At 33.0% G+C, this 11,593-nt stretch overlaps 1 protein-coding gene across 1 annotated transcript; it reads right to left on the bottom strand.

Moving 5' to 3' along the window:
- Positions 1 to 9,255: 9,255 nt before the first annotated feature.
- On the bottom strand, positions 9,256 to 9,946 carry LOC7479476 (60S ribosomal protein L27a-3). The gene has a single exon (XM_002309220.4). The coding sequence runs from the start codon at positions 9,847 to 9,849 to the stop codon at positions 9,409 to 9,411; it is 441 nt and encodes a 146-aa protein (XP_002309256.1). The 5' UTR covers positions 9,850 to 9,946; the 3' UTR covers positions 9,256 to 9,408.
- Between the last annotated feature and the right edge of the window lie 1,647 nt (positions 9,947 to 11,593).

Raw genomic sequence — 11,593 nt, 5'->3', positions numbered from 1 at the left:
ACCGACTAATTGAACACGAAACATATTAAACTAACAAAAATTATCATAGGAGAGTAGCATAAGCTTAATGAGGTTGTGTGTCTTGAAGGAGGAATGTCTAGTAGGAGATACCAGTTATATTTAGTAAGTTAAAAAGGATATCTTGGATCATGTGCTCCTCGGATCATGTAAACCTTGTAGATTTCATAAAAACTATATTTTTAGTTAGAAATCCAAGTATTTTATTAAATGACGTTACAAGTATGCTACTTGAGACCCGGGACACCAGAAATTTATCAAATTTGAAATCTAATGAATTTGCAACCACAATCAGACGCTGTAAATGCTACAGTAGCATCATAGCTGTTAACTTGTGCTTAACCGAAATACTAAATTAAGAAATTCCTTTTATATCTTAATATGCTTTAATCTTCCATGGATGTACAGTTTTTCTTTTAAAAAAAGCTTGTTTAATGGACAGTAACACAATTTGGAAAGCAACTCGTTGAATGGAAAAGACTGGAGGAGAATTTTGAAGATAGGTCACTGATAGGGTGAAAGAAATGTTGATTAAGCAGGCTGCGAGGTGGTGGAATTTTTAGATCAGTAGGAACTAGCAAGATGAGCAGAATCTAGAACTGCGAAGACCCAGGGAAAGGCGAAAAGCATAATTAGCTAAAGGGAGTCTTCACACTGGAAAGGTCCATCAGAGGATCAAATTATTAATATCAATTAGCAGTGACATTAGAAGATTAAACAATAACGCAAGATGATTTACTCGTCTTTTTTCTTTTCTTTATAACTCTGCCTTCTGTTTCTTTTTGCCTTTCCTAAATTAATATGCATTTTTACTTGCAAACTCCAAGCGTTCCAAAGATCCAGATTCCGATTTTTAAGTAATATTTACTACACTCAAAGCTCGTTTAACGTCCTTGAGATGTCTTCTGCCTAAACTTAAAGATTTCAGAGATAAAGCAATAAGAGCAGGATTTAGGTTTGCTTTTGTCAAGAATCCAATCCCTGTTCTTCTCAAACTATACTAATTAACTTATTAGGCCCTAGTCCAGTTTATACATATATCATTGATATTATTGGAGATTTATGAGCAACTCGTCTAGTTGTTGGCCATTTGTGGTCATGGGGGAGCGATGTAAGCATCTGTCATGAGGAAAAGGATTTCAAATAATTCTTTATCCGTGGGTGCAAGTACTATGATGAAAAAGGGCAAAGAAGCGAACTCAGTCATAGTGCCTACAGACCATGTGGCTTTAACTACTGGTAAGTCTTACTACGGACAAACCATTAAGAGAGGCCAGGCATCAGGGATTACAATGTCCAAAGTGCTCTCAATCCTTGTTGCAAGATTAGAGGATGTTTAAGAGCGGACGTTAAATATTCACGGTGGCTGTGCAGTGATAGCAGCCACCGTGCGCTCTTTTATAATGTTTTTTTTTTTAATGGTAAAGAAGATAAACAAAAACTGAAACTGGCTGTACATCCAAGGGGCAAGGGCTGTCCGCAACAAGGATGAACTTGTAAACTAAGTGAGCACAATCCCAAACTTGCAGGATATTCAGATTGCTAAATCAAATACAAGCTAGAAAATCAATACACTGGTTGCTGTCCCTTATGTAGAACTCTATGCAGAAAGTCCGTGTGCAATAGAGGAAAAAAGTCATGAATGAAAGAGAGATGGAGGTAGCACGGATCAGTGTATGCATAAAATACCTTCCACTGAATCTAACTTGATCTAGAAACCAACATCCCAGATGCCTAGACAGAGATAGCCCTGCCCTTTTGAAGTTATCCCTAGCAGACTGAGAAAACCCTGAATCCAGATTTCCTTACACGATCTCTTACCAAACCTCCCACCCCATGCCTTAGGTTCACTGACAAGCAGCACCTTTAAGAGGAGGACTCCATGAAACTAAATGAGGTTGCAGCAAAATCCTATTCCCCAAGTATTAAAGAAGGTATCATTATAATCCTTTAAAAGCTGCTGAACTTGGTGGATTTGGGCTATTTGAGGGACTATTCTTTTTCTTTCTTTCTTTTCCTTGAACAGCCTCCGTAAGCTAGTCCATATTTTCTCCTTTGTCACTAGGTAGGGAAATACAATGTTAGGAATGAGCGTAATGATATTCTTTTTTTGTCATTAGAGAATCCCCAAGTTTCATTTTCTATCAAAGTAGAGCATTCCTCTTAAATTGTCTACATGTGTGACAGCAATACCCATCAAGCTGCTATACACATTCTAGTGTCTATGACCATGTTATGCTATTTAGGATCACCACCTACCAAGTCTGATGGCTTGTTAGGCTATTCAAAGAGCCTGAGATTTCCGAAGGACTCAACAATTATTAAGAAGACAGTTCAGAAAATTTAAAGGGGAAACATCATATAGAAGCTATATTGTGCATGCCTAATTAGCTCACAAACTATATAACTTGATCGCTCAGTGAAAGCATCTAAATTCCTGAAATATATTTTGCATTGAAAAAAGTATGCAATCATTAACTTTGCACATAACAAATGATTTAGCTGATAAAAAACATAAATGTTACATTTGCTCTTTGATAAGGTAACACATTACTCCTGTTTCTTCTTTACCTGTAGAGTTGGAACCAGAGGACCTGGTCTCTTCTTTGCAAATGCTTTGGTTTTGCTTTCTATTTCCTCACTGCTGTCATCGTCCTCATTATCATCTCTAGCAGGTAGGATGGAATCCTTAATAGTTTTAGCAGCTAGACTCTTTCCAGCTTCCAACTTGGCAAGTAACCTCCTCTCGACAGGGTTATTTGACTGTCTAGATTTAGACTGGTGGAGAACTTCTTTTGCACCAAGTCCGAGTCTAAAAAACATGCAAAGATTTCTTGCGAACAGCTCGCAATGACACAGCAAAAGCCTTTATCGAAAATGTAAGAAATGGCTATGCTACCTTGAAGGCCGGCCCTCTGGTTCTACTTCTGATGGTTCATCTTCTACTGCCTAATGTTATGAATCCATTGTTCAGCCTCCTCGACCACAGCAATGTTAAGAAAAAAGAGGAAAAACAAAACAGGAAAGAGTTGAAGTTTCAGCACATCCACTAGACTGAAAGTCAGTAATTGCCTTGGAATCTACTCCATTTCTTCCCAAATCTACAATGGTGCCATTTGCTATTTTGTTATGAGCAGAATAGGGAGTGGGGTTTGCCTTATGATTTGTGCAGAAAAAGGGTTTTCTGTTTCACCCATTTCTAAATTTGACTATGCTGGCTTAGTCAACTCATTCAGAAATCTCCATAAACAGCAACGTGAAAAACTGAAATTGGTAAACCTAATAACACACTTTCTTTCAAAAAAGAAAGGGGGTTTTGTTTTTGTTACCAAGTTTAAGGAAGCTAGGGTTCGGGATTCAGGGAGCAAATTGCAGAGCGGGAGATGAGAAACGTAGCCTTCAGTCAAAATCAGCTAGAAAGAAAGAGGGTTCATTGCTGGTTCAATGCAACTTGTGAACTTTATTCCAGAACCGGCTGCCGTGTGAAATCTTGAATGAAAATAGGAATCAGTTGCGGATTTTTATTTTTATTTTTCTCTGACGGTGGATGAACATGGTGGCCAACCGATCGACTTGGCTACTCACCAGTGTCTCAAATTCAATTAGGTTGGAGTTGACTTGGTCCCGGCTAACTTAATATGTATATTGACTTGGTCCAGCGATTAAAATTCAATTTGACTTTTGAAAACAAATTAAAAAGGCATCGATTTAACATTTCTTTAATATAAGCATTAACATAAGAATATTTTAAACTTAGGCAAATTTTGCCCAACCTATGTCATGGGCTTAATTAGTTTTAGGTTTGATAAATTTATTTTTTTGAATTTAATTTTTACTTAATTATATGCTTATAAAAATATGTATTTGTCAGAAAAGATACCAGAAAAAATGATAAATGTATTTTTTCATTAAAATTATCTTTTTTATCCATCTATTTATTTTTACAACAAAACCTTTATTATTAGTAGTATAGTTCATTGAATAAAAAACAATAATCATAATAATAATAATAAAAAGTTCAGTAAAACGATAATGAATTGAACTAAGAAGAAAAAAGTGCATATTGAACTAAGAAGAGCCTAATGCCTAATATTCCATCCTTGTTTTTAATTATTTTTATTAAAAAAAATTATAAGAAGCATTGTGTTTTAAGGTGAAAAATAAAAAGTTTTGAGAATTTTCTACATGAAAAAACATTAGAACAATAAATTTGAGAAAATCATATAAAACTTTAACAGAAAAAACTAAAATAATAGAGATTTTTATTCTCATTCAATTTTAATGAGTAAATTATATAAAATTTATACATATCAAGCTAACACATAATTATTTATAAAGCAATTAATGATATAATCCTAAGAAAAGTTCTAATCTTTTTAAAAATAATTATATAATTTTTATTAGCAGAATGTTTTCCAACTAACTAAAAAGCATTAATAATTAAAATAAAAATTTATTAAAAATCCCGTTTATTTAAAATAAATAGGAAAAGTGTATATCTCTTCAAACTAATCTCCACCACTCTATTAATGCAACTTTTTATTATTTTAACAAAAAAACACATGTTTTTCAATTAGAAGCATTGCTTTTTAGATTAAAAAAAATATCATGATATCAAAAACAAGTTTTAATAACATTAATTAGAAAAAAAAAAACTTAATTAATGCGATAAAATAAAGTAAAAAAAATTATTAAAGATAACATAAAAAAATTATTTTCGTTGAATACTAATGAATTAAGTTTTTTTATATAACATTTATAATAATCAAGAAAGAATTGTTAACATTCCCATAGAAACGTATACTGTTATTTAAGAATTAGACTAAAATTAAATAACAATTTAAATATCATGTGTAACTGTTTTATTTATAATACACCTCAATTAAAATATTTTTAAAAATTAGAAAAAAAAACCTAGAAAAAGACTAAACATCTAGACCTCAAGTAAAAGAAAGGTCTGGCACGTGGGCCTTCAAGGCAAGCTCATGCACCAATCTTTCTTTGTTTTTTTAGCTTTTTTTAATGTTTAAGGGAAGACGACTTGTTATTTACCTTTTTATTATTCTTTTTTTTTTAATAATAAATTAGACAAGATGTGGTCTCCCTGCCTAGACCCAAAGACCTCTTTTTTGGGTTGTTTTCACCTAAAAGCACACTAAGAATCCTTATGAACCAATTTCTAACCTTAAAAACCTCTTAAATTGGTAGAAAACCTACAAAACCAAACTGAATATAAAATAAAAGTCCAAAACACCAATCACTTTCTCTTTTCTTCCCACCGATTAGGGGTGTGCAAAAACACCAGAAAACCGAATAAACCGAGAAAACCGAGAAAAAATTAACCGAAAAAACAGAACCGAAAAAAAAATCGATTAAACCGATTAGAATAGTTAGAAAAAATCCCGGTTCGGTTCGGTTTTCGGTTTTGTAATGCAGGAACCGGTTAACCCGGACCGGACCGAACCGGTTCAAAAAAGGCACTGTAAATAGAAAAATTTCCCCCCCAGTAACCCTAGCCGCCTCTCACTCTTTCTCTCCCTCTCCCTCTCCCTCTCCCTCTTTCTCTCCAGTAACCCTAGCCGCCGCCCCCTCTCCCTCCCCCTAGACTTAGAAGAGTTGCTTCAAACATGGATCCATGTATTGTGACTTACATGATTGTAGAGACCACCATCCCCTGTAAGCCCCAACCAACACCACATACGAAATGTTATTGTTAGTAGTATTTCCGATGAACCATGGGAAGATTTGTTTGTGTGAGTAGGATGGATATCTTTCAATTTGTTTCCCCTTTACATTTGAGACAACAATCTAGTGATATAATTGCTTTGCTTGCTTGCTTCATTGCATTTTGTGTTGAATAATGTAAGGTTCAGTTTCAATGACTTCTATGGAAGTCCAGATTTCCAGTGCCTGGAAATTTAGGGTTTTGATTTATAGCAGAGTTTTGGATTTGAGATGAAATCAGTGGTGTTGATTTTTAGCTTTTAATTCGTTTGCACAATGCAGGGAAAACAATAGTTGTGAAAAGACATCTTACTGACGAGTTCGAGAAGAAATATGAGCATATAGGTTTTCTCAGTTTTTTGAAATCAAGAACCGGACCGGACCGAAACTGGTCGGTTTGACTCGGTTTCAGTTTTTTTTTTCAAAAAAAAAACTGGTTTGATTGTTTTTTATAGTTAAAAACCGAACCGAACCGAAAATGATCACCCCTGCCACCGATGACTCTTTTTCCTCTCAAAATCTAAGGATTGAAACATGAAAAAAAAAAGTTACCAAGGACGAAAAACTTAAAAACTACAAGGGCCAAATTGTAATTCTTCGTGCCAGAGTGAAAAAAACAGGTTTCTGGATAAAGATTCAGTTGGAAACTTAAGGTGGCTTCAGGATTAAAATTGTCAGGGAAACTATGCAGCAGCTAGCTTTCAAGAGTCAAGACAGACAGGTTGAAAAAGACGCTTAAAAGGAATGGAATTAGCGAAGATGTTTTCACTTCTTGTTGTTTTACCAGGTAGGTAGACAGACACTAGCAAAGGAAATATCCCGAGATAGCCCCTGCAACTGGTTGTTGACTCTTTACTAGGATACTAGTTTGCAGGCAAGCGTTAAAAAAAAAATTTCTAAACCTTAAATAATTATTTAGTATTTTTATTAAATCTAGATTAACTTGGAAACTTTTTAATTTGATTTTCTGGCTAGCCTTGGATCATAAGAATTAAATCATAAGACTGGACCGCCACTATAATAGGATAAAACCTGCTAGTTAAAAAAATCTGATAATAAAATTGAAAAAATAAATAATAAAATTGATATTAAACTTTGCTAACTTAGGTTTAAAATTAAACTATATAAAAGTTACTATAATATAATCTAATTAACTTTGCCAATTTAAAGTTGTACTTGGCTGATTAATAAAAATTAAGAAAAAAAAATTGACAGAAGAAAAAAACACTCAACTCCTTGTATTGCTAGTGATTAAAATTAAAATTAAAATGTGCGATCTAATCAACTGCCAAAAACAACTCGAACAGCTATAAAAAAAAAAAAAAGTTTTCCTGATAAAATTGAGGGGGGAAAGACAATTGAAATAAAAAAAAAAAATAGAGGAAGATGGAAAAAAAGAGTTGAATTGAAAAAAAGCAGCTTCATTGTTCAACTCCATAATGATTCCCAAGTATAGAAGCAATTCTGAACCCTCGAAGGCTTGAACCCTCGAGATCCTATACTTCTCGCAAGACGGGCTCGAGGATGCCCATGAGCTACACAAGTCATGGCCGCTCCATCCTTGAGTAAGATGAGCGCCCTGACTATATCTACGGGAATGCAATTCTTTAAGAAATCCCCCCGCCATGCTAGGTGAAAGTAATGAAACAGCACTTTGTGAACGCAAACAATAGCCATGTCAATGTTTACAGACAAGTTAATCATACCAAGTAGTTTAACACTCATTACTGATCGATCCTCCACCTCAAGGTCGAAAAGCAAATTTTGACCTTACAATTCTACCACTATAAACCGCTTGAAAATATGCTAGACCCCTGAGAAAACATCCCCATGCACTAAGAACAAAAGGAATGTGATACAAAAGAGACAAACACGCTTGGTTGGAAAGAACAGAGACATAAAAATATCTATAGTAATTTGTTTTAGAGTGAATTTCTGGCCAGGTTGTTTGCTGGAAAGTAGTTTTCTTTTGGAAAGTGAATTCCGGAAAAAATAAATTCCGGAAAAGCATTTTCCGATGTTTGGTAATGTAATGAAAAATAAGTTGGAAAAAATTTTCCAGTGTTTGGTTATGTCATGAAAAATAAGCTGGAAAATAACTTATTAATGTTTTATTTTTCTAAGTTTATTAAAATAATGAGGAACAAATCTTACAAATTAAAAAGTTGAATGAGAATGAAATTGAAAAAAAATATAATTTCATAAATTATCTCAAATAAAATAAATAATAATCAAAATAATAGAGATCAAATCTAAAAAATAAAAAAAAAATAAAAGGTGAATAAATTAAAATAATAATAATTAACATTTCATAAATTATTTCAAATAAAATAAGTAACAATCAAAAGAATGAGGACCAAATTTGATAGATAAAAAAATTTAATAAAAAAATAATAAGAAAAAAGCAAATAGCAATTATAAAAATAAGGACCAAAATTAATATAAAAATTAATTTTTAAAAGATAGAATTGAAAAATAAATATACAAAACAAATTATATATAGCAATCAAAAGTTTGAGGATCAAATTTGATATAATAAGCAAATAATGACATTTAATTTTTCACAACTTCCGGAAAGTGTTTTCCGCCCAAATTTTTCAGGAAAACACTTTCCTGAAAACCAAGCCAAATTTTCCTTTGACTGGAAAGTGTTTTCCGTTGACCAACTTTTCTAATGGCAAACAAACACAGGAAAGTTTGGAAAGTGGTTTCCCGAAAACCACTTTCCGGAAAACAAACACAGCCAAAAGGGAAAACACTTTCCTGGAAACTAAACCAAATTTTTCTTTGACTGGAAAGTGTTTTCCATTGACCGGAAAGTGTTTTCCGTTGACCAACTTTCCTAATGGCAAACAAACACGGGAAAGTTTGGAAAGTGGTTTCCCGGAAAGTGAATTCCAGGAAACAAACATGGCCTCTACGTAGAAAAGACATGTCCCTAATGTCCCACAGGTATAGACCAGACCAACATTAATTTTTCAAGTTGCCTCAATTCCAGTTCTTCTATTTTCTGTGTAATGGCTATAGTTACTTCAACAGTTCTACTACTCGTTCCACCAACAATGAGCAAAAACCTTTGACAAACCTAACAAGCCCACAGCTACAAAATCTGCAACTTTTACTCCTCCCATCTCTGAGTAACGAATTTCAACTTTAACAACTCATTTCCACAAAAAAAATGAACAAAAATCTTTGACAAATCCAACAAACCTATTTCTATAAAATTTGAAAATTATACTCAACTTCTACCCCTCAATCTCCATGTATAAAATATTAAAAAAAAAATTCAAAAAAAAAAAAACCATTTGAAACGCAGTTACAAACGGCCGCTATAATTTGTACACTTGATTTTAGGCCATCAAGTAACACAGTATAAAGGAGTCTATCATCACAAGTCATCATCAAGAACAGCTCATAGCTAGAACAGGCATGGTCAACCATTTCCAAGCAACACAGTATAATAACTATCATCAAATCATCGATTCAACTAACCAAACACATGGATGCATCAAATAGAGCAACGGGACAATGTCATGTAATAAGCAAAATCCCAATTTACGAACAGAAAAATATGAAACAAAAAAGCATTAAATTATGAAATGATCCAGCAGTATCACTAAACTCTTTAATTTAAAGAAAGGTCAAAATCTTGAAAAGGAACATAACCTAGGCTGTAAGTACAACAGCACCACCAGCCTCTTTAATCTTCTTCTCAGCAATCTTTGAAATAAGCTTGGCCTTGACAACAATGGGTTGCTTGTCAGGTAAAACCCCCTTGCCAAGTACCTTGAAGTAACCGAACTGAGTGACATCAATCATGGGCACAGTATCCTTGGTTGCCTTGTCTTTGACATCTTGGGGGACCATGGACCAGAGCTTGTCGATGTTGACGATGGGACAGTAGAACTTGTTGCGGAGCTTGTGGAAGTACCGCATACCAACCTTACCGAAGTAACCAGGATGGTATTTGTCGAAGAGGATCCTGTGGTGGTGCATGCCTCCTGCATTTCCACGACCTCCAGGGTGCTTCCTGTGCTTTCCAATCCGACCATGACCTGCGCTCACGTGACCTCTCTTCTTCCTGTTCTTCTTGAAGCGTGTAGTCATTTTGGGTTTTGGAGGAGAGGGATCTGTTGTTTAGGGTGTTGAGCGGCTGCCCAGCAATTGGTGAGAGAGAGACCGCGGGGAGAGTTGTCATTTAGGGTTTGGGGTATATATATTGGTGATTGGGTTTTTCAGTTGACGGTTTTGTCCTCTAGGTTACCACATACAAGGTAGTGCTTTGGTAAATGGAATTTGAAACAAGACCCTGTAAGGTCCATTTGAAAAAATTATGGAAAAGCTTTAACTTCTATAAATAAATATGAAAATGGTTATGAAATTAAGTTTTAAAAATATTACCAAATACTTAAAAACTATAGTAATAACTATAATTAATATGGTAATTCTCAAATGAGCACCAAGAGAAATGGAAAGGATTTCTTTTCTTTTGTCTTTTTTTTTATTTCATTAAAAGAGATTTTTTACCTTGGTTTTTTTCACGAAACTTATGCTACGCTATGAATCAAATCAAATATTTTTTAACATAACAAAAAATACTTAGATCATAGAAAATTATTTAATATTATTATTAAAATTGGATTAGTGGATCAATCTTGAAACCTTCCTACTTGACTCTCTACCTAGATTAAATTTAAATTTAAATTGTGTGGATGTTGCGGCAATGTACCTTAGTTAACTTGGTTGGTTTAAAGGTAAAGTGACTGATGATTTGGAAGATGAAATTTGAGAAGAAAAAAATGATGAAATTGATTGGAAAAAAACTTTTAACCCAACTCCTCGCATAGGCTGAATTTAAAATTAAATTGTATATGAGTTGTCTCGATACGTCCCAAACAACTTCCCCGATCCAAAGGCAATCCGGTCAACCGGTAAAAAAAATCTTAGGAAAAAATTGAGAAAAAAATGATGAAAAAGAAAAATATTTTGACTCAACTCCTTACCTAGTTCAAGTGTAAAATTAAAATGTGTGAGAGTTTTCTCGACACGATCCAATCAACTTGGTCGATCCGTTAATCAAAAAACAACCCGAATGACTATTAATAAAGTCTAAGGATGAAATTGAAGAAAAAAAAATGAAATTGAAAGAAAAAAAGGAAAATGAAAAAAAATGGTTGAATTGTAAAAAAAAATAGAGCATGTTAGATATTACATGTTTTTGGTAACGTATACGATCTTTACTATATTTTATTATACGTAATCATTGAATTTTTGATTCAAGGTTATATTTTTTACTCAATGTTAAAAAAAAATATGTTAATAACACTTACATATTCGTTCTTTTGAATTTAAAAAAATTATTATTTGATCCGCAACGAGACGAGTTGAATAAACATATTGACACTTTATTTTTTTATTTATTAGCTAAAGATGGTTCTCTATATATTTAATTAAATGCACGTATAGATTTTTTTTATTTATAATTTTATTTAAAATAAATAAATAAAGAAAACACAATTGAAAAAGTTTGCATATTTATTTATTTATTTTGCTAAAACAAATTATCAAACCAGTGGCGAAACGCGGGTTAAATAACTAGTACATATACTAAAAAGAAATGGTGTTTTCATGTAGAAATGATATAATTGTAAATTTTACCAATTGTTTTTACTGTAGCGATGGTAAAATTGTAATTTTCAAGATTTTATTTTTTTTAGAGAATAAGTTTTTCTTACATTTTTATCTCTTTATACTTGGTATTTTTATTATTTTTACACTTGGCCTATTTATCACAATTTTTTTTCTTATCTTCATTTTTTTAATGCTTTTTTAGTTTTTCCCTTTTTTTTTA

This window comes from Populus trichocarpa, chromosome 6 (assembly GCF_000002775.5).
Source record: "Populus trichocarpa isolate Nisqually-1 chromosome 6, P.trichocarpa_v4.1, whole genome shotgun sequence".
Lineage (NCBI taxonomy): Eukaryota > Viridiplantae > Streptophyta > Magnoliopsida > Malpighiales > Salicaceae > Populus > Populus trichocarpa.
The sequence above is the reverse complement of the archived record's forward strand: the minus strand, read 5'-3'. Positions and strand labels throughout refer to the sequence as shown.